Consider the following 24,181-nt stretch of genomic DNA (forward strand, 5'->3'; position numbering starts at 1 on the left):
GTCAATAAAATAAGTCCCACAAACTATTGCTCGTTGTAAAGAATATCAGCTGGTTCATTAACCACCTGGAAGCAGTAACAGAATCTTAATTGTCATCAAATTGATTCCATTGAAACATAAAAAAACAATCTGTGACTGTACATATCTTGGTGTTATTGTATAAAATCCTCTTCGAAACTCTTGTATCTGATAAATGATAAGCTGGATGGCCAATTCAGGTAATAATGTTTATCAAACCCAACACTACGGCGTAGCACATCATTGGAGCCACGAATTGACATGGCTTTCAATGTTTAAGGATTTTGTACTGAATTTGACAGACTATGACTCTCAAACTAAGTTTTGATGCTAACCGTGGAAAATTCAAAGACCTTGATGAGCCGTGAAACTCCAGCAGTGGCAAATAGTTCATCATCACGATCAAATTCTATACTGCAGCGTATATAATCGTGGTTTTCCAAATGATGAAACAGGCAGAGTAAAAAACGACCATTAATGGCATTAAATTCATATGTGGTGTGCTAAAAATGAGTCCATGTAAAAAAGTTTAATGGCACGAAGAGTTTTACTTCAAAGAAATGTAACTAACATTCTAGCAAAAAATTTCTGACCTGAAAGGATCATCATCCGCGGAACAAACATGACACAGCAAGAGATGCATTTTGACTCACCTGGACACAATGTTAGCAGCGTTGAAAAGATCGCCTTCTCTCAGTTCAGCAATGACTTTTAATCGACTAACCGGAGCAAGAAAATAAGAAAAAGAATTATAAGCAAGCATGTCGGATAGGATTCTATAACGCTTGGGTAATTCATATATTGTGGAAGTCCGTACCTATATTTTGTGAAGGTAGTTAAAACAGATTGAAAATCTACAAGACCTGCACTATATCCGCCTCTATTCGAAATATTATATTTGGAATCTTCCCATTTTTGTGATTTCGTATGCAAATTTCGTCGCCTTAGCAGGTAACACTCTTGCAAGTCATTGAACTGCAGCAAAATGTAAAAAAAATCACGAGAACAGAAAAAATTAGAATATTAACGAACTGATTTACAAGTCTTGTTATGCGAAGCAATGAATCAGTCTAAAAGTACAGATACTCCACAACTTTTGTAGATCGTTCTAATCATAGCTAGTTTATATCAAACGAGAACTGACCTGTGAATGAACCTGCCTTTTCCTTGATATAGCTAGTCCCGACGGAGTGATAGACTGGAAAGAATCCTTGAGCTTGAGCCACTGAAAGTTTGCCGGAGTGTTTAAATCGGGTATCTTGAGCTGAGAACTTCCTGAACCCTGTTGGAATTGGCTGGAATAGGGACTGTAGTTGATGCCATTTCCGTGCCTCTGCACAAAAGAAGACGAGGTAGAAGGCAATGCTGTTTCTGGATTGGGGTCATCCACATCCATTCTCGTTCTCCCCTAGAAGCAGTAACAGAATCTGAACTGTCAGCAAATTGATTCAATTGAAACTCATTGATTCAATTGATACGTAGGGCGAGCAGTAGTCGTTGATTGGCCAAGAGTAACAAAAACATCAAAAATTCGTCCAAAAATCGTTTTAATACAAAACGAAGCTTGTCGATCGAAACCCAAACACCAAACAAGCCACAAAACACTCCAGAATCATCAAACTAATCTCATAAATTAAAAGCCCCAAATCATAATTCCTCGACCCTAATTTTTTTCCAATTTTCGGCCAAAAATTCAAACACACGCTCAGAATTCCCAGCTTTAAAACCCTGTTTCAAAAATTCATAACTCACTCAAATCTCAACGGATTTACACGTTCTTGGTCATTTTAGAAAGCCCATAATGTCTACTTTCCAGGAAAAATATCAACAAATCCAAATTAAATCGGTACTGATCTGACCACGTCAATTTACAGAGGCTATTCACAGCGAACTTAAAATCGATTCAAACTCACGTATCCGAGCACAAGCAATAAAATCCGAGCACCAAAACGAGCTCAAACTCACTTAAATTCCACAACCCAAGCTCAGAAATCAAAAGCCACAAATCCAAACTAAGATCCTTAATTTTTTCAAAAATCCATTTCGGGTAAGAACTTTTCTTACCTTGATTTCGTGAAATTTCTTGTTCCTGGTGCTCTCTCGTCCTTTTCCTGGAGGTGACTCATGGTTGGCGTGCTTCGGTGACTCGTGGCCAATCTTGTTGACGAACTGCTTCCGATAATCGGACTGCAACAGTGTTCGCCAATCTCCGGTGTAATCCATAGCCAGTGGTTCTCCAACTTGTATAGGCGTCCAGTTATTATCGTCCATCGAAACAACTTCAACACAGTGCTACAATAAACCAATGAAAAATACAAAAACCAAGGTCGGTGAATTTAGCTGACTTTGAAATGAGAAAGTCAAATAAAAATCCAATAACAAAGTCATTTTCGTGGATATGTATCATCAGGAAGTTCAGGTGAATTAAAAAAAAAAATCCTAAAAATCCTTGTCATTTCTATTTTCATTCTTGAACCCTGATATATGATTTCAGCGTACGCATATCGGTTCGATCATGTAGAAACTTGCTAACAATATGAATACAAATCCAAGAGCGCTAAAAAAGTTGAATTGAAATTCGAATGGGTGAATAGGGTCTCGACATACAGAGATTGAAAAAATCGGACGTTCGAAAGCTCGATTCGTGAAAGAAAAAGTACGACTTTAGGACGCGGGTGAAAGAAAAGACGAAGAAGAAGAAACAAATTTGGGAGAAACAAATTCTCACCTTTATGGCTGTGAAACCAACCATCCGGTACTCTCAGCCTCGTTTTCCGGCGTCTCCTCTCGGTCCGGCGTCCTCGGCGGCTCACGGCGTCCTCCTCTTCTCGGCTGAGACGCGCGCGCTCGAGATGGTTTCGGGTCTCGGTGGCTTGCTGTTGGTCGAGCTTCCTCCTCCTCCGTGAGCTCACCCCCGTCGCTCACTCCCTCGCTCTCTTCCTCTCTCTCCTTCTCTCGGCTCTCTCTCTCCTTCTCTCGGTCTCTCTCTTTCCCTTTCTCTCTTCTTTCTTTTCTTTCTTGATTTCTTTTCTTTTCGCAAGAAGTAATTTTTTGGAAGTGAAATTTTAGAAGTGAAATAAGAGGGAACAAAATCCCGCTGATTTTTTAGACGAAATGTTTTGGACTTTTGGGTGCGACTTTGTCACACCCAAAGGTATTAATAAACTTTTGGGTGCGATTTTTCGCACCTAAATTTAAAAAAATCAGCAAAAGTTTTTAGTTGCTTCAATATCTTTTGGATGCGATTTTTCGCACCCGAAAGTCTTTTTTGGTGCGAATTTGCGACTTTTCGCACCCGAAAGTCTTTTTTGGTGCGACTTTTAGGTGCGAAAATTCGCACCTAAAAGTCATCCGCACCGAAAGACTGTATTTGTAGTAGTGATATAGGATATTTATTTTCCAAAATTGGAGCTAAGTTGAGTAAGAAATTGATGCTCAAAGTGTGTTGGATAATACACTTATTTGTGAAGAAAAGTGTTGTGGTTGAGTGTGTACATACAAGAGTTCCATATGCACAAATCTTGGCCTTTGGATCTCACTTAAAGACCTAGATGGCTCCGAAAATAGCCTCAAATGATATAAATAGGGCTCATATGACCTAAAAACATCGCCTTAAGATTAATTTAGTTTTCCCTTTTGTTTTTGCTTGAATTTTGAGAGCTTTGGAGAGATATAGATTAGAGAGCCGCCATCATCAATTCCGTTCATCATCGATTCACAGTTTTATTCTTCTTCCTTTAATCTCTTGAACTCCAGTTTTTATTAATGAAAATTATGTCGTTCATTTATTTGCTTTTGATTATTTCTTCCTCGTTTCTTATGTCTGTTCTTCTCGTCACCATGCACTAAATCCCTTAAGGACTATGGTGTAGCGAGTTCATGAAACAGTGATGGATTCCTTATTATAATATTGAAGAATTGTTATTATTCTAATTGCTTCGTTTAATTCAAATATGTGCCGAATTCTTGCATAAGCTTAGCTACCTTATGCATGAACTTTAATTTCGATTTAATGGTTGAGAAATATTAGGTTGTTAGTGTGCCTAATTTGTATTAATATAGAATTGTGTGTATGTTATTGTATTTAATGATTGCCGTGCTTTTTAGGAGTTGAGATCGAAAGATAAAATTCCGGCACAAGTTTAGGTTGCTAGATGCTCGAGAGAGATTCGGTAACATGATTAACGTGAGTGTGATTAGCAAAGTATGAATGATAAAAATCTTGCGTAATTTCCATGAATCCGAACCGTAGAGTGAACTCGTGAAGCCATAGTCCCTTTTCCCTCTTAAGTTTTCTTCGTGCTAGTCAAAATTTGTGTCTTTAAATTTAACAAAAAAATAGAAAAGTAGTCAATTTAAACGTTTGGTATTGCTAAATAGCCAAAGTTTTGTAAATATTAGGTAAATAGCCATAAATGATGACGTGACTTAATATGAAAGTGGCTATTTACTTGATATTTACGTTTGTAAATATATAAAAATGGTTATTTACTTAATATTTATCAAACCTTGGCTATTTAATAATTTTCAATGTTTAAGTCGGTTATTTTGCTAAATTACCTTAAATTTAACTTAATCCTCATGGAATCGACTCCTTTTACGAATTACGATTTTTACGATCACGTGCACTTGCGTTTGCGAAAATTACGCAACACCAACACAAAGGAATTGTGCTGAACCCTGATGGAGAGGCATGGAGGATGGAATCGCACCGTCTGATGAGTAAAGTGGTTTACAATGATTTATGCATATTTTGTTTTACAATAAATTTTTGGCTGGTTTTTTATGACTCCTAATAAAATAATTTACTATTTAACTAAAGTGCCCTGAAGACATAAATTATAAATACATTTTAGTAATCTTTTTCTCTGCTTAATTTGTTTAGTGCTGCATTTTGCAAGTGTTCCGTTTTAAGGCGTTTTCTTTTTCTGTTTGCTTTGCTTTTATATTTGTTCAAGATATCTTTATATATAATAAATTAAAAATCATTATACCATGATTAACCTTTAAAGATTTTCTATTAAAATAAGACTGTAGACAATCAACAATTATTTTAATCTATGAAATTGAAAATAAATGCAAGTCTTTTAATATAACCATAATTTTAAATTGAGAAATATTCTCCAAAAACACGCAATTAAACGCTTGTTATTTATTTTAGAGGTTCCACTCTGGGTAAATACTACATAAACACTACATACATTTTAATTGACTTGGTATGATCTCAACAAACTAGCATAATTTGCTATCTCAAGCTATTACTTGCCTTGTCACTCTCAGAAAAAATTAGCCTTTTCATCAGACATCACAAATCAAGCTTCAAGTGGCTTCGGTATCACTTGAACTCCAAACTGAGGTTTCAATGTGATGAGATAATGTGGCGAGTGGACATGGCTCGGGGACAGCGTGAAGGTGTAGCGCTGCAAAATCATAGCGAGAGCAATCTTGGCTTCGTTCAACGCGAAACTTAGGCCTAGGCAAATCCGAGGTCCAAGTCCAAAGGGAATATAAGCGCCGATGTTGTCCTTTGTAGCTTTGGCAATACCTTCCGAGAATCTTTCCGGTTTGAAAAGATGCACATCATCTCCCCAAATTTCGGGGTCGTGATGAGGCGCTAGAACCGATACTAGGACCTCTGTTCCAGCTGGAATATCGAGTTTTCCCAACCTAACATTTTGCTCAACAACTCTTGGGGCCCAAGGAACCGACGGATAAAGTCTTAGGGACTCGTTGATGATCATGCTCAGCTGGATTAAAGAGAAAAATAATTAAAAAAAAACTTAAATTTCCATTAGTCGAAAAATACGAAATTGATTTTCTTACGATTTTGAGCTTTGAGAGTCCCTCTGCAGTCGGGTTCTGTTTCCCGAACAAATCCAACACTTCCTTTCTCGCCTTCTCTTGCCAGCTCGGGTTCACCGCTAAAAGGAATATAGTCCAAGCGAGCGACGCGTTGGTCGTTTCTTGTCCAGCTACATAAATCGTCTTGCATTCCTCGACGATTTGCTCTATCGAAACTTTCTTCTTTTCGTCATCGGCGTGGTGGTGGGCCTTGAGCAATACCCCGAGATAATCATCACCGAACCCTTCTCCTTCGCTCATCACCTTTTCCTCTCTTTTCTTTACGATTCCCCTGATGGATTCGCACACTCTTTTCTCGAGCTCCACCGATTCAACGCGGTCGCGATATTTGCTGAAAATAAAAATATCACACCCAACAATGAAAGGCTGGATTCATTTTCAAAGTTGAGAATAATGATTATTATTTACCTCATCCCCGGAATCCACCGGTTCCTTTGTGTTAAAACGGCCAACTTGTCCAACGTTTCGAAAATCTCTCGCCCTTCTCGGTAATTGCTTCCAAAGGCTGCCTTTGAAATCACATCCGAAGTCAAGAGCGTGAATTCCTTGTCCATATCGACCACTTTGCCCTCACTTTGTCTCAATCTGTTCATCATATCCTCGCAGCTCGAAATCATCAATGCACTCATATCCTGCCCCAAATGAACATCCCATTTTTTTCTCAATCCATTTACCCAAAAAAAAAAAAAAAAAAAAATCATATTTGTTAGTTTATAGTAGAGCTTGAAGAACTTACATTCTTCAATCTCTCTGCACGGAAAGCATGGTTGGCTAGTTTCCTCATCTTGGCCCACTTTGCACCTCTTGACGCTCCGATTCCGTCTCCAAGGATCTTAAGCACGAACGCTGAGAACTTTGGTTTTAGAAACACTCCATGTCGATCGATCAATACCTCTTTTACCAACTCTGGGTCAGTCACCATGATCTGAGCTTGACTACCACTCCACTTGATAAAAGTCTTTCCTGTTGCACAACGTTTACATAACAAATAAGTAGAAATCAATATTTTTTTAAGTATGAAATCAATTTTTCAAATGGTCAAATTTATTAAAACAAAAATTAAATCTTATCGGTACTAATTTTACAATATACAAGAGTGAGGTACTTAACTTATTAAAAAAAAAAAAAAAATTCTTCCTTTACTTTATACCAAGGATCGAAATACCGTTACCGTTACCGTTCCGAGCCTTCGAATTTACTGGTAACCGCCCGTACCGTAAAGGAATACCGGGGGAAGCGAGAAAAAAAAAGGAAACCGGTACCGTTGAACTTACCGTTACCGTAGAGGAATACCGTCAAATACCGGTATTTACCGAGGGGAATTCAGAAAAGAAATATATAAAAAAACATACAAAGTACGTAGGATAAAACAAGTCACAAAATTTCTTCATAAATTAATAAACAAGTTCATCATAACCTTAATCATCACTAACTAATCACAAAATTATCAAATAATTTGGATTAAATCCAAAAAAATTACAAACATCAACACAAAATTTCTAAAATTAAAAACAAGTCACAAAATATCTTCATAAACCAATAAACCACTTCATCATAACCTTAATCATCACTAAATAATCAAAAAATTACCAAATAATTCGGATTAATTACAAAAAATTAGAATCATGAACACAAACCTTAAATCAACACTACATTTAAGTTCACAACTATCAATTTATACTTAATCTTCAAAAATTATCAAGAAATTTCAAGTTTTAAACTCAAAATCATCAAAAAATAAAATTTGGCTGGGAAGTGGACCGGGAAAGGGGTTACCGGCGGGATCTGGGAAGATTTGGCCTTCGTCGCGTCGGGAACTGGGCGAGACGGCGGGATCCGGTCGGAAAGCTGGCAAAAATGGTCTGGGTCGCGGCGGTTTCCCCGAAACCACCGGAAAGTTCCGGTTTTGGTGGTTCCGGTGCCGGGGAGCTCCAAAAAGGGGGAACCGGACCGGTTCCCGTCCGGTTCCCCCGGTTTTTAAATCCTCCATTTTTTTTATTTATGTTTTTAACATAAAAATATAAAAATATATGATTTCAGTGATACATAAGTAAGAGCAAAAGTTAAGGGCCAGTGACCAATTATTATATTATTACACATATAAAATATTGAGAACTACTAAACGTAAAATGAAAATAGATTTAAGGGGAAGGAAACTCGTAAACCAGATATTAATGAACGATGTGTTCTAGTTATTACCGTAGAGTTTAGTCCAGCGGTGAACATGAGGCTGAAGCCTGGGCAATATGTTGTTAGACGACGAGTTGAGAGGCTTCGAAGCCGCTTCGCTATGCATTTCAGCAATCTCTTTGTTGTTTCCATGGAAGAGCTTGTAAGAAGGTCCTGTGATTCCCTGCGCATTCATGAAGCGCCTATACCGATTCGGTGCCCACCATTGCTTGTGGAAGATCTTCAAGGTGACGGCTAAGAGAAGGATTGCAAAGGGATATAAGCTCGAAGACAAGAAGATTGTTATGATCTCACTCATTCTTTCTGCTGTCTTTAAATTTTTTGCTCCACTATGACTACCTACTTGGTGTTTGGAAGGAAGTTTTTGTTTTAGACAAAGTGCTTGGAATTAGTAGAGGCTTTTATATAAAACTTGATAGTGGTTGGATAATCTTTTTTTTTTTTAAATTGAGAACGTTGTATTTAGTTTGATAGAAAATGTTAAGTTTACATTCCTATTTATAGTGCCATATGAAAACATCTATTATAGAGAATTTTGTTCAAACCACCTACTTAATGATAATATACCAACTAGAAGACTATTCTAGAAGTGCTACATTCTATAAAAAAAAAGTTAGACTTATAGTTTTCTACTCAAAACAAAGAGGCACCATATTATATATATACAAAAAATTAGTCAAATAAGCCACCGAAAGTCTAAGAATTGCTAGATAGTCTACCTTTATAATTTATTTGCAAATAGCCAGCTCAACTTATTTAAGGCACTTAAAATATAAAAAAATCCAAAAACATTCTCGCCTATTTTGGGGTTTTTTGTCTTTTCGAATACCGTAAATAAGTTGAAATGACTATTTACAGAAAATTAACAAAAAGTTCGTTATTATACAAAAACGCCATTAGTCAAATGATTATACAGCTAAAAGACTCTTATATATATATATATATATATATATATATATATATATATATAAAGTTTAAGAGACAAAATCACTGTTCAATGAACAATGCTTTTTTTTTTAGAAAAAAGAAGAGATTGGACCTTAGACACAAATACTACTCATTCGTACCGATTTTTTTTTCATAAAAAAGATAAAAATGTCTAAAAAAAACTTGAAAATTAATTTTTTTTTTCAAATGTTCCAAATTAAAATATATTAATTATTCCGCTGCAATGCGCGAGACATACCGCTTGTATACTAATATGTTAACAATCGAAAGACCAAAATCAAGATTATATTTCAGTATCCCTTGACACAATTTGTGACTCCAACTATATATTTTAGCTTCACGAAAGTTTCATATTTGAGTGGTTTGGTGAAGATTGTATGCGACTTCTTTTTAAGACACTACTTACTCCAACTTGACTTTCTTCCTCTCGCGCGATGTATTCCCATATTAAGTAATTAACGGGTATCGGTGTGCTTGCTCTTTCATATGAGATGGGATTCTTCCCCAAAGCAAGTGCTAACTTGTTATCAACACATATCTCCATTGGATCTTCTTGTCGAATTTTTAACTCTTTTAATAAGTTCCTTAAACCAAATTGCATGTGACAAACGGTTGTCGATGTATTCCCATATTAAGTAATTAACGGGTATCGGTGTGCTTGCTCTTTCATATGAGATGGGATTCTTCCCCAAAGCAAGTGCTAACTTGTTATCAACACATATCTCCATTGGATCTTCTTGTCGAATTTTTAACTCTTTTAATAAGTTCCTTAAACCAAATTGCATGTGACAAACGGTTGTTGTAGTAGGCTACACAAGCTGACAATGTGACTATCGGTTGCTTCCCATGGAGAACAAAATCTCTATCACTATATCCACAATTTCATAACTCTTATGAGATGAATAATGCAAGACAAAGTTGGTTGTAATTTTAATCAACCAAAGTAGGTTTCTCGTACTTAACTAAGATAATATGAGTGGAAGGTCAAATGTGAAGCTCCTTGTAAAATGTCTGCATGAGCAACTTCACCAAATATTGGATTTAGTCAACGAATGGTACAGCCAAGACGCGCTATAACCCTGGCTATAACAACGTATAATCAAGACAAGTCGCTGCTAATTCGAATTTCTACAACTTAAAATAGAGGCATTTGGTACTGTTTAAATTCGTGTTTTAAAATAATTTAGCAGCGACTTGACTCGGCTACGTAACTTAGCCGCGATAACTCGCAGATAAATTCTAGCTTAAATCCCAGTGTAATTTTTTTTCCCCTTTTTAACTCTTTCTTCTCCCTCAAATGCTGTCACCGACCTTCTAAACAATAAGAGTCGTCACCGGTCTTTTCGCATAACGCCGATTACAGGTTAATCTCCGCCAATTATAAATTTGGAATGTTAGACGCTTTTTATAAATTGAAATTGTTATAATTTTATTAAGAAGTGAAAACTATTGGAAAATTGAATTCTTTTATGTTTGACGTTGTTAGAAACTTGAATTTGTTATGTTTGAAATTATTAAAATTTTAAAATAAATTTTAATCGGAGCAGAGATGCAAGAAGAATTCGAATGACGAGATCGATCGTGGTGGTGCGCAGGGTAGGGTTACTCTGCATTATATTTTTTTCGTTTATAAACAACTATAAACAATTATTTTAAATGTTTGTATTATTAATTTCACATAGGCAAGCAGTAAGTAACACATCCAAGACTAATTTTAAATTGAAAAATATCAATTAAAAAAAAACACACTTAAACGCTTCTTATTTATTTTAGAGGTATCGCAATGGGTACATACAGCAAGACCTGAGTTAACTTGTTCTACTTATTATGAAGACAACAAACTAGCATAATTTGTTATTTGAAGCTATTACTTTTCCTTGTTACTCTCTGACCCTGCAAAAATCAATCTTCAGAGAGTGGCTTCAACATCACCTGAACTCCAAACCGAGGTTTCATTAGAATAACATTGTGTGGCGAGTGGACATAGCTCGATGACAGCGTAAAGGAATAGCGCTGCAATATCATTGCCAGAGCAATCTTGGCTTCGATCAACGCGAAATTTAGGCCAAGACAACTCCGAGCTCCGAGTCCAAAGGGAATAAATGCGGCGATGTTGTCGTTGGTAGCTTTGGCAACCCCTTCCGAGAATCTCTCGGGTTTGAAAAGATGAACATCCTCTCCCCATATTTCGGGGTCATGGTGAATCGCTAGAATCGATATGATAAAATCTGTTCCGGCCGGAATAACGAGTTTTCCCAATCTAACATTTTGCTCGACGGTTCTCATTGTCGCAAGAGCCGAGGGATACAGTCTCAGGGACTCGTTTATGATCATGCTCATCTGATTAAAAAATATTCAAAAATACTTACATTATGATCATATTTAAAATAGTTTTTGAAAAAAAAAAATAAAAAACTTACAAAATTGATTTTCTTACGGTTTTGAGTTTTGAGATTCCATCTGGTGTTGCATTCTGTTTCCCGAACAAATCAATCACTTCCTTTCTCGCGATCTCTTGCCATTTCGGGTTCACCGCCAGAAGGAATATCGTCCAAGCAAGCGTAGCACTGGTCGTTTCTTGTCCTGCGATATAAAGAGCCTTACATTCCTGAACGATTTGCTCCATCGAAACCCTCGGTTTTTCGTTCTCGCGGTGGTTATGGTGGGCCTTAAGCAATACCCCGAGAAAATCAGCGCCAAACCCTTCTTCATCGTTCTTCATCGCTCTGTCCTCTCTTTTCTTGATGATTCCCACGACGGATTTGCGCGTTGTTTTCTCGAGCCTCACGGATTCTACGTGATCACGGTATTTGCTGAAGAAAAAAAAAATATCACACCCAGCAATCAAACACTGGATTCATTTTCAATGCTGTGAGCTAGAGAGAATAACTGCATTAATAATAACAAATATTTAGCGATATAAGCCTAAAAAACATAACCATTTGCATTTTAACCAACGTTTTGTAAATTTTTTTTAAGTGACCATAAATATTTCGTATATAATAAAAAATATTACATAATCAACGTTATTTACAAATATTTATTAGAAATTTACTCTGCGTAAATAGATTTACGTGATTATATTTACAAAAAATTAAGGAAACGTTGGTTATTTAGAAATTTCTAACGTTTAAAATGGTAAGATAGCCACTGGACTCTGATAATAAATATATCCTAATAATTATTACCCCATCCCCCCCGAAATCCACCGTCCGAATCTGTTTCTTGACACTAAAATGGCCAGCTTGTCCAACGACTCGAAAATCGCCTGCCCTTCTCTGTAATTGCTTCCAAAAGCTGCCCTTGAAATAATATCCGAGCTCATGAGCATGAATTCCTTGTGTAAATCGACCGCTTTGCCCTCGCTTTGACTCAGTCTCTTCATCATCTCCTCGCAGCTCAAGAGCATCAATGGAATCATATCCTGCTCCGAACAAAGATACAATATTATTTCTCTCAATTCATATTTGGTATAGTTTAAAGTAGAGATTGAAGGACTTGTACTTTTTTCAATCTCTCGGCATGGAATGCATGGTTGCCTAACTTTCTCATCCTTGCCCACTTTGCACCTCTTGACATTCCAATTCCATCGCCAAAGAGCTTAAACACATAGCCTGTGGGCTTTGGTTTGAGAAACAATCCGTTTCTATCAATCAATACCTCTTTCACCAACTCTGTGTCAGTGATCACCATCTGAGCTTGACTACCTTTCCACACAATAAAATTCTTTCCTGTTGCGCAACGTCCATTATTAAAGAAAAAACGTGTCAAAATTAAAATGTTAAATTATACAAAGTAGTAATTTGAAACTTATTGATTATCAAAATAGTCACAGTATAAACTTTTTAACAAAGAAGCCGATTAATACAAGCAATTTATAACTTTCAAAAAATTAATCTTATGATAAAAAAAAGGTTTGAAACCAGATTATTGTACATTTTGACTATTTAACTCATTTTAGACAAATTTTGGTTATTTTGCGAAATCATAACTTTAAATTGGTTATTTAGCTAAATCATCATTTTTTAATATAATTTATAAAAACTATTGCTAACTAACGAAAAAATATATATTTTACTCATACTTTATACCTTATATATATATATATCTATATATATCTATTTTGATATATTGAGAAGTATACTAAAAGTAAAAGTAGCAATATATATATTTTGATATATTGAGAAGTATATTGAGAAGTATACTAAAAGTAAAAAGAAAATAGGTTTAAAGGGAAGGAAACTCGGGAATGAGATATTAATTTATAAATTAAGTGTCTTAGTAGCAATTACCGTAGAGTTTAGTCCAGAGGTGAACATGAGGCTGAAGCCTGGGAAATATATTATGAGACGACGAGGCGAGAGGCTTCGAAGCCGCCTCGCTCTCCATCCTAAGAATATCTTTGTTGTTTCCATGGAAGAGCTTGTAAGAAGGTCCTGCGATTCCCTGCGACTCCATGAAGCGCCGGTACCGATTCGGAGCCCACCATAGCTTGTGGAAGACCTTCAAGGTGACCACTAAGAGAAGGAGAGAAATAGGATATAAGCTCGAAGAGAAGAAGATTGTCATTAGCTCATTCATTTTTTTTTTCTTTGCTTTACTCAGTGATTATAACATAGCTCTGAATGGGACTCTATATATAACAACATTTTGATGATGCACATGATGATGTTTGCGTATTGCCTGACTTTTAGAAATTAAGACATTTTTCTTCTTTTGTCTCTCTTACTATAAATGTTGTCCCATTTGCCACTTTATATCTTCAGTGATATCGTGTAGAATGTGACGGAGAACCAGTGACGGAGCCAGAAAAGCCCATCAGGGGGGTTAATTTGAAAAAAAAACTCGGGGGGGCTTGATTGTAAAAAATTTATAAAAATTGGGCCAAAAATATAAATTTTCAAGGGAAAAAAATGTAATTTTTTTTAAAATGGGCAAAAAGTGCAAAAAAAAATTTTTGAGGGGGGGCTTAAGCCCCTGCTGAGCCTATACTGGCTCCGTCACTGCAGAGAACTATGTCTGATTTAGATTTATAAATTAAACTCTACTGTCAAATTACGACGAAAAAACGTGATAAATATCTTGGATTTGTTTTTTCTTGAAAGGGCTTATAAAATGTTGTGTTATGGTAATTTCACTAAATTAGCTTCTAATATTTTGAAGCTTTACGACCTAGAGACGCAGTAGAGCATCTTTAACTACATTCCAAACTACTAAAATTTGCACAATTCACGCTTCAAATACACAGTATAATAAGTACCAAATTCTAATGCCCCATCACACTAAATTATGGGTACTTAGCATACGAAAAAAAAATAAATTATATTTTCAATGCTTATATTTTGTTATCGAATTACATTATTATATTTTTATTGATATTAATAACAGAATAGTATATAGTAATATTTTTTAGCGTAAAATTTATTGTTCTAATTGGAGTAGAAAAAATTGGTGCTAAAATTCTACTGAAATAGTGTAATTTGACACTAAACTTAGTGGTGTGGTTGAGCAAATGATTTCCATAAGTGGACAAATAAGAAGAGTAAAACTGCAAAAGAAAAACCTTTGTACAAGTAATATTGTCGACATTATTTTTAGTGTGTAACATCTTTATACGTAAATAACATATATGTCGCTCCTATGTCTTATATTAAACTAGTGGGCTAAATTTACCCGGTTTTCCTATTTTGCTAAATGTGTGTGTCTAGACGCAAGAGCCATACGAATTAATATATTAAAAGTGATCCTAATCAAATCCGAAAAAGTCATTTAAATCACAGACGTATCTCAAGTATTGTAGGTTGACGAGACGCTTTAATTTTCGATGTAACGTCGTGTGTTCTAATTTTATCTTTCCTTCTAGAAGCAAGTACTCTATTTTTTCTTTTTTTAAATGAAGCCAGTACTCTTTTTTTTTTTTTTTTTTTTTTTTTTAATGAAGCTAGTACTCTATAAAGTAAATTTATACGTAACTATCCAACAAGGACAATGAAAATTAGGCCATATATATACGATCGTTTAACTATTCAACAAGGATAATGAAATTTATTAAAAAAAAAAAAACAAGGATAATGAAAAGTAGGCCATAATGAAATTGAAGCCGGCCTGATTACGATAAGTCGTATTTTTATGCGTACTAATTTCTTATATATAAGTCTTATTAAAACGTTGAATACAAAGGGGTATAAATATATATATATATATATATATATATATATATATATATATATATATATATATATATATATAAACACACACATAACGAAGCTAGGTAGAAAGGGTTTTACCTAACCTAATTTTCTTTAAAAATAATTTCCCTGCGTAACTTATCATAAAAAACATAATTATATATTATAACTTCAAATCCCTAAATTAGTTTAAAAAATAACTATCCACATGATTTATTTTAAAAATGATTACAACTTATAATCTAAATAGTTATCTTTAAATCGATTTTATTTCATTGGATGATTAAAATAATTATCGACTTACAATGTTATAAATTTATGTTCAGTCACCTTGAAAAAAAATTCTGTCTATATAATTCAAAAGCTAAAGAAAAGTCTGTACACCCTTCAAAGTCTTTTTTATTATTTTCTTTTTATAAAGATATGCATATTGATGAAATAAATCACATTAAAAAAAAATAACGACAAAATGAATATAAATCCGATGATTCTGCTGCTTTAATTTTTATAAAAAAAATAAAGGGTATTAAATACCCTACGCAATCATTATTGATGGTACTCTTTGAAATTTTGATTTCTGGAGCAATGGAAAACTCTCAACTTTCGATGATGAGGAGGTCGAGGACTGATGGACGGACATGCGAATTTATGTTAATCGAGTAAAGTTCTTTCGAACCCGAAAAATATGAGAACAGTAAAACTACCAAAAAAAAATTGAAAATATTATAAAAAAAATAAAAGGGAAAATCAAAATTTTAGATTGTGTTCGGAATTTATGAAAAATAGAAAGAAAAATTGAGAGAGAGAGGGGAAAATACACAAAAACGTGATCCCGAAATAAATATTTTATTTAAGAGATTATCATTTTCCATCCGATTTATCCGAAAAATTAGAATCTCATTTTAATTATACATTTTTTTAATCTTATTTTCTCTCTTCTTTTAATGGTATTTCCCCCCAATTCAAACAACAAAAATGAAAGGGAAAATAACACATTTATACCCTGTGTTTTAGTGAAATGTCGAGTTTAACCCTCGGTTTTCAAAAATGTCGAGTTCATACCCTCTGTTTAACTAAAATGACGAAATTATACCCTTTGTTTAATTAAAATGACGAAATTATACCCTGAAAATGAATAACAGCGTCACAAATCTCAATTTCATTGATATTAACTCTTATATAAGAAAAACCAAATCAAATCTAAATCAGTGCCCTAACTTCCAAATTCTCAATTTTGAAATAAAAATAGCCTTAAATTGAAATTAAATAATAAAACTCATACCTCATAAGAAATTACTTCATTCCGTATTCGAATTGTAACTCTAAATCCTGGATTCTCTGTTCGAATATGCGATTTTGATGACTATCAACTATCGATGTTTACCCATTTGCATCTTTCTGTGTTCTTCACGATTAAGAGACTGTTGTTTATTTTTTAGTTTTTAAATAAATTACATATATGGCGCGAATGAATAAAGATAATTGGTGTTTATATATAAATATTTTAGTCAACGTCAATGAAAAGTCAATAAAAAGAATATTCGTGACACTGTTGTCTATTTCAGGGTATAATTTCGTCATTTTAGTTAAACAGAGGGTATGAACCCGACATTTTTGAAAACCGAGGGTTAAACTCGACATTTCACTAAAACACAGGGTATAAATGTGTTATTTTCCCAAAATGAAATTGGATTATAACAACCAATACTTTTGTGCTTAGAGAATAAATAATGCCTCATCAGGCGTTACATATGAATAATAGGTTTCTACGTCAAGTAGGACTTTAAGCCAAACTTTGTAGCATATCATAATGATTTTGGTATAGAGATTCATTCATTCATTATGAGAAATACGTAATATGGCACTCAGTTAAAGAGATTACTAGGTCTGAGAAATTTCATATTGGACCGAACCACCAAGTTTTTTAAACCGCCGATCACGTTTAAAACGGTTATGCCTATTTTGGTTCGGTTCGATTTTTTGACCGATATAATACGATCTGATCCGATTTGAAAATTTTAGATCGCAGTTTAAACCAGATCAGACAGGTCTTAATTTTTAAAGTTTTTTTTTTATTTTTTTTAAATAATTTTAAGACATTTAAATGAACTAATTTGATTTGGACATCGTAATTAATACAAGTATTTGTCGCAACTAGCAAATCTTCGAACCCATTTTAAGAATTTAGTCCAAATTTCATTATATTAGGTAAATAGTCAACCAGGCCGAAGTTAATTAAATTCATTGTTCAGTTAGTTAAATTGATTTTTGTGATAATTTAATTAATTAGAACAATTAATTTAATTCATTTCGACTTGGTGAGCTATTTTCCTAATAAAATGAAATTTGAACTATTTTTAAAAACCTAATTGCCCCTAATTAATATATGTTCATATTCATACTAATTTTTTTTTTTTTTTCATTCTTTTTGCTATTTGATAATTGATTATGTACAAAAATAAAAGCTAGTCAAACGTTTTAAAATGATCTAGGCCGGATCGGACCAATCTAAAAGGGTTTGGTGAGATTTTTTTTTATGTTCTTAAATATTCTAATCCGATCTAAAAATTTTCAAACCGTTTAAAACTATCCAATCCCATTTAAAGACCGGTTTTAGATCGGATCGGATCGGACCGTTCACGCCACTATAATATATTAGTGGATTGAATTTTAATGATTTATTTGCACACTCATTCCAATCCAATTTATATATTTAATATAAATAAATGCATGGCGTCCTTAATTAAAAATATGAACTATTGGCGGGATATTAATTTTTGGATTATTTCTTGATTGCAAGGTTTCAAATACCGCACTTACTACCCTGATATCACGGAAAATTATGCATCGGTAACAATTTGAGTACATTTCGCAAATTACCTTATTTATCACATGACTACCACACAAAGAGGATCCGAATTTGTAGATAATTGCTTCTTCTATTTCAAATTTATGATTACACATCCGCTACATAAACCCATAATAACCCTTTTATGGTATAATACACACAGATGTTTGTGTGTGTGTGTGTGTGTGTGTGTGTGTGTGAGAGAGAGAGAGAGAGAGAGAGAGAGAAAGAGAGAGAGAGAGAGAGAGCTCTAAAGTAGACCATGACCATCAAGTTTGGAACTTTTGCCCGACTTTCTCACAATCATCAATGGCCAATTTCACGTACTTACTATCCCCATTAAGCCCTTCCTCGTGAGCCGCCTTGCAAAACATGTAAAACAGAGTGTATGCAATGATTTCATATAGCGTCACCATCGAAGTCACGACCAGTCTAGCTACAGAGACAAACGCCATTGCCACAAAGCTCTTGTTCTCTTCCAGACCAACCACGGCATAAAAAGGCTTATATTTAAGAAAGTCAATGATAATGTACGAAACCCCTAAGACGAGGAACATGATTATGGCCAGAGATCTGTTTCCCTTGACCAAACTATTACTCCGCTTCAAGGCCGCCAAACCCCACGTCGACTCGGCCACCACGACTGTGGTGACCAACGCCCAACTCACGGAGTTCAGATAGATCACTATCAGTGTCGAAGGGGTAACCAGGCTCATCCCGAGCAAAAGAACGAACGGATTGTTGGTATCTATGTGAAACCCGAGAAAAAAGGCAGAGAGCACAACGCAGCCGAAGATCAAAGCAAAGCCGAGGATCAGCAGGAAGATTATCGCGAGTTGGAGGAGATTCGTCATGACGAGAGGGAAGAACGAGGCGGAGATCGACTTGGCCACGGAGTTCAGACTTGAGACGGACTTGCCATTGAAGCTCTGGAGCGCGACGGAGGTCACCGAAATGGTGGCGAGGAGAAAGAATAATCTAAAGACAAGGCTGATCAGGAACACCCTGACTGACAAGAACTGGGCGAGATTACCGTTATCGTCACCGCCGGGGATCATATCTCCATCTCCGGTGATGGAGAAGCTTGGGATTAGAGACAGGAGGCGGATGAAGAAGAAGGTGAGGAAGAGGGCGGAGAATTGGCGGGGATGGGACTTGATGAGCCAATGAGATTCCGAGAGTACGGTTGTGAGTTTTGGCTTTGGTGTTGGTGGTGAAGACAATAATTCCATGGTTTGTGTGGCTGACTGAGATACAAGATTCGTTTTGGTTTTATGTTATGAGAGACCGAGAAGCTATTATATAATATGTGATGGTGTTAGTACCTTTGAATTTTAGGCTGAAACAACTTGAGAGATACGTTACCTGATAAATCTACTATGACATCTATGAGGGAAATAACACAAAATACGCGTACATTGAACCAATAATTGATATACTCGGTCAACTCTATACTCTTAAGAAATATATTATTTATAAGTCTTATTAATTAAATATAGTTTTCCGAGTAAAGTATTTGAAAAATGTCCGAAATTATGACAATCATGCATTAAAGTACTTGGAACTTTCTCGCAAATGAAAATTGCACTATCACCACTCAATAATTTACTATATGCAGTTTGATTGATTAAGTATATGGAAAAGTCTTATTAATTAACTTTAGTTTTCCGAGTCAAGTATTTGAAAATGTCCAATATTATGAAACTCAAGTATTGAAGTACTCGGAACCTTATCGCAAACGAAAATTGCACTATCACCGCTCAAGAATGCACTATATGTAATTTAAATGATGATTTATACCGAATAGTCTAAAGTCAAATGAGGACTAAAACAAAATATAAATAGAAAAGTTTACCATATTTGAAAAGTAGACCAGGTAATCGTCGCCTTCATTGCATGGATTCGATAAGTTTAATATGTAATAGACAATATAATCATATAGCTGTGACCGTGACATTATACACGCCATATTAATGACCACATGTATTATATTTGTTGTCGCTGATTTTCGGACAACGATTTAGGAGCCCAAAGTGGTTAAACCCAAGGCCAGACCAAGTGGTCTCACTTCGGCTCAAGCGTGTCGGACTTGGTATCCCAAGTCGTCCCTTAGCCGTGAATGTCCTTTGAGTTCGTAAGAGTACCTGAAAAGGAGTAAAGAACAGGTGAACTAGGAACGGAAAACAGAGAGGGTGTCTCTGTTTACCTCTCCGACGCTCAACATTAGTAGGATTGAGGTGGAGTATAGAAGTTTTAGAGGTGGTGAGAGGCCAAAGATGAGCGAAACGAGTGAAGTACGAGTTCGACAACGTTTCGGGACTCGAAATTGGATTACCTGGGTCAAGGGAGGGACCCTTGTATTTATAAGCGACCGAGGGGCATTTTGGGCATCCCCCTGGTCGAAGGCCGACCATGGGTCGTCCATGGAGCTCGGAGGCCTGCTCTGGGTCGTCCATGGAGCTCGGAGGCCGGCTCTGGGTCGTCCATGGAGCCGGAGGCCGGCTCTGGGTCGTCCATGGAGCTCGGAGGCCGGCTCTGGGTCATCCATGGAGCCAGAGGCCGACCCTGGGTCGTCCATGGAGCTCGGAGGCCGGCTCTGGGTCGTCCATGGAGCCGGAGGCCGGCTCTGGGTCGTCCATGGAGCTCGGAGGCCGGCTCTGTGTCGTCTACGGAGCCGGAGGCCGGCCCTGGGTCGTCCATGGAGCCGGAGGCCGACCCTGGGTCGTCCATGGAGCTGGAGGCCGAGCTCATGAGGCCGGAGGTCGGCCATGAGCTGGAGGCCGAGCTCATGAGGCCGGAGGTCGGCCATGAGCTGGAGGCCGAGCTCATGAGGCCGGAGGTCGGCCATGAGCTGGAGGCCGGGCTCACAAGGCCGGAGGTCGGCCATGAGCTGGAGACCGACCTCCGGCCTCATGAGCTCGACCTCCAGCTCATGGCCGACCTCCGGCCTCGTGAGCTCGACCTCAGCTCATGGCCGACCTCCGGCCTCATGAGCTCGGCCTCCAGCTCATGGCCGACCTCCGGCCTCATGAGCTCGGCCTCCAGCTCATGGCCGACCTCCGGCCTCATGAGCTCGGCCTCCAGCTCCATGGACGACCCAGGGTCGGCCTCCGGCTCCATGGACGACCCAGGGCCGGCCTCCGGCTCCATAGACGACCCAGAGCCGGCCTCCGAGCTCCATGGACGACCCAGAGCCGGCCTCCAGCTCCATGGACGACCCAGAGCCGGCCTCCGAGCTCCATGGATGACCCAGGGTCGGCCTCTGGCTCCATGGATGACCCAGAGCCGGCCTCCGAGCTCCATGGACGACCCAGAGCCGGCCTCCGGTTCCATGGATGACCCAGAGCCGGCCTCCGAGCTCCATGGACGACCCAGAGCCGGCCTCCGAGCTCCATGGATGACCCAGGGTCGGCCTTCGACCAGGGGGATGCCCAAAATGCCCATCAGTCGCTTATAAATACAAGGGTCCCTCCCTTGACCCAGGTAATCCAATTTTGAGTCCCGAAACGCTGTCGAACTCGTACTTCACTCGTTTCGCTCATCTTTGGCCTCTCACCACCTCTAAAACCTCTATACTCCACCTCAATCCTACTAATGTTGAGCGTCGGAGAGGTAAACAGAGGCACCCCCTCTGTTTTCCCTTCCTAGTTCACATGTTCTTTACTCCTTTTCAGGTACTCTTACGAACTCAAGGGACATTCACGGCAAAGGGACGACTTGGGATACCAAGTCCGACACGCTCGAGCCGAAGTGAGACCACTTGGTCTGGCCTTGGGTCTAACCACTTTGGGCTCCTAAATCGTTGTCCGAAAATCAGCGACAACAATATTTTCCTTCTTTTCTTCATTTCCGAATTCTCTGAGTCTTGCAAGTGTTCCGTTTTGAAGAGGAAATTTTTTTTTGTTGACTATATCTGAAAAATAAATAAAAAATGTCATTCAAATATAATTTTAATGATTTAAAATAGGTAACGTTTCTAATCAAATAGCCAAACTTATACGTTGCTATTTCTAAAAATTTTAATATTGAATACAACCCTACATTAATCGAATGTCTACAAAATTGATCAGGTACTTGTTTAGCTACGCTAGTTAGTATACTTATTTATTTAGTTTTTTTATTGCACGCATAGAAATTGCATTCTTAATTTTGTATATCTCTCGTTAGTTTCAGTATATTATCTACAAGAAGTGGGAGAACTGCGCCACCTTATCCTCCCTCCCCTCTCCTTTGCTGAGTCCGGCCGGCGACCTCTTGTTTATTCGCTTAATAGTGGCCACGGCTTCACCAAGACCAGCTAGGACTTTGATGTTGACATCATAAATTCATGATTTTTGGTTTGTATTTTCGGGCCTTGTGAGTTTTAAGCCCAAATTTGTGTTGTCTAATAAGTCCAAATTTTACAAGTCAATCCTATGTGACTCTATAGAGTCCTCTGGAGGATAAGAATTGTTGACACCAAAATCGGATCTAACAATCACGAACAAATGATGATTAAGGTTGTCGTTTTAGGTTTGTTTGTGTGGATCTCAAGAACGCCTTCGAAAAGGAGACCGGCATGACCGCCAACCAAAAAGACTTATTCAAAAAGACGTGTTTTGGGCAGTTTCTAGACATGCCCTTGCTAACAAAATCATTCAGAATAATAAGTCATTTGGTATTGAGATCTAGTTATTATGATGGGGCCGGTGTATCGAACGAATCTCTGGTCATGGAGATTGGTGGAAGACCCCGCGAGCGAAAATTACGCAGAGCAACCACGGTACGCTAATGTGGTTGAGGGAGGGCTATACAATGTCACCTTCTGTAATGGTGCTCTTGGCCAGAAAAGGGCCAACATTGGTGCAGTCCTTGAGAGTAGCCAGGAATGGCCAGATGAGAGGAGGGTGAGACTACTCCTCCTCCACTTTCTGTACAATGATCTCTTGGCGGCCGAGAAGACCGTCAACCTCCCCTGCGATAGCTACAACAAGATGGTGGACGACCCGGTTGTTTTCAACAACTACCCATGGGGAAACGTCGCCTGGGACTTCTTTCTAGATTCTATCGTGGGCTTTGTGAGCAAGGCCAAGACCATCAAGGAGGGTAAGAACCCAAAACTCCACCTGTCGGGTTTCGTGCTCCCAGTCCAGATATGGGGTTACGAGTGCATCCCACAATTCGTGGAGCAGGACTTCGCCTCGATACTCGTTGCCGACGCAACGCCGCTGATGAAGCGTTGGGCTACTAAATCAGGGAAGGTCTTGGAGTCCTAACTACAAAAGATTCGATTCCAAGATATATGAATATGATTGATAAGAATATGCACATTTAATTAAATTTTAATCTCTTACTTATAAGAACATGCAAATTTAATTAACTTCGGACCTCTTCCAGATCGAATTCAAGCCGATCGGTGGTGAGGTAGAGTCTGCGACAACTCCGAGGACTGTTGTGAGTCCCTCTGAGAAGAGGGGGAAGAAGAAAAAAGAAGACATTGTTACCACATCATCATCAACTGAGGTAATGGTTTCTTAAGTAATTAGTTTCTTATAGTTTAAAGTAAATTCGTGACAATAAAGTCACGAAATCAAGTAAATTTGTGACATGTTTGTCACAAAATCAATTATATTCGTGACATGTAAGTCACGAATTCAAATATTTTCGTGACATAATAGTCACGAAATCAAGTATACTCGTGACATGAAAGTCATGAAATCAAGTATGTTCGTGACATAAAAGTCACGAAATCAAGTATGTTCATGACATTATTATTGTCACCAAAGTATTTGATTTCGTGACTTTCATGGCACGAGTATACTTGATTTCGTGACATCTATGTCACGAAAGTATTTGAATTCGTGACTTAAATGTCACGAATATAATTGATTTCGTGACTTTACTGTCACGAAAATACTTCATTTCGTGATTCTATTCTCATATAAAATTATTTGTAAATTGCAGATACGCATGTCCGTCATGGAAAAAGATCTGAAACATTTCAGAATAGAGTTTCTTGAGTGGAAGAAGCAGTTGTCCACTGAAATGCGAGTCATTTCAGAAACTTTGAAAGAGGTTGTGGACAAGCAACAAGTCTCTCGGGATGATGATTTTGTCAACCTCCAGAAATATGAAGAGGATGTAAAGG

General features: G+C 37.3%; 3 protein-coding genes across 4 annotated transcripts; all 3 read right to left on the reverse strand.

Moving 5' to 3' along the window:
* Window positions 1-23: 23 nt before the first annotated feature.
* On the reverse strand, window positions 24-8,368 carry LOC149402928 (cytochrome P450 CYP749A22-like). Its single transcript, XM_089608566.1, has 11 exons — window positions 8,080-8,368; window positions 6,617-6,843; window positions 6,289-6,512; window positions 5,842-6,211; window positions 5,358-5,765; window positions 2,083-2,310; window positions 1,163-1,426; window positions 836-993; window positions 672-737; window positions 354-432; window positions 24-65 (listed from the first exon to the last, which is right to left on the reverse strand). The coding sequence occupies exons 1-11, from the start codon at window positions 8,366-8,368 to the stop codon at window positions 24-26; spliced, it is 2,355 nt and encodes a 784-aa protein (XP_089464692.1).
* Window positions 8,369-10,660: 2,292 nt separating this feature from the next.
* Window positions 10,661-13,601, reverse strand: LOC149402929 (cytochrome P450 CYP749A22-like). Of its 2 annotated transcripts, XM_089610010.1 has the most exons (6): window positions 13,311-13,601; window positions 12,679-12,749; window positions 12,523-12,618; window positions 12,207-12,442; window positions 11,456-11,831; window positions 10,661-11,358 (listed from the first exon to the last, which is right to left on the reverse strand). In XM_089610010.1, exons 1-6 carry the CDS (start codon window positions 13,597-13,599, stop codon window positions 10,921-10,923), a joined length of 1,506 nt encoding a protein of 501 aa, XP_089466136.1. In that variant the 5' UTR covers window positions 13,600-13,601; the 3' UTR covers window positions 10,661-10,920. The 2 variants fall into 2 exon arrangements, with proteins under 2 accessions (XP_089466136.1, XP_089466135.1); XM_089610009.1 differs by having other exon boundaries at window positions 12,523-12,749.
* Window positions 13,602-18,066: 4,465 nt separating this feature from the next.
* Window positions 18,067-19,322, reverse strand: LOC149402930 (uncharacterized). Its single transcript, XM_089609858.1, has one exon. The coding sequence runs from the start codon at window positions 19,284-19,286 to the stop codon at window positions 18,324-18,326; it is 963 nt and encodes a 320-aa protein (XP_089465984.1). The 5' UTR covers window positions 19,287-19,322; the 3' UTR covers window positions 18,067-18,323.
* Window positions 19,323-24,181: the final 4,859 nt, after the last annotated feature.

Source organism: Urtica dioica, chromosome 3 (assembly GCF_054948205.1).
Source record: "Urtica dioica subsp. dioica isolate 48M chromosome 3, U.dioica_male_clone48M_v1_H2, whole genome shotgun sequence".
Lineage (NCBI taxonomy): Eukaryota > Viridiplantae > Streptophyta > Magnoliopsida > Rosales > Urticaceae > Urtica > Urtica dioica.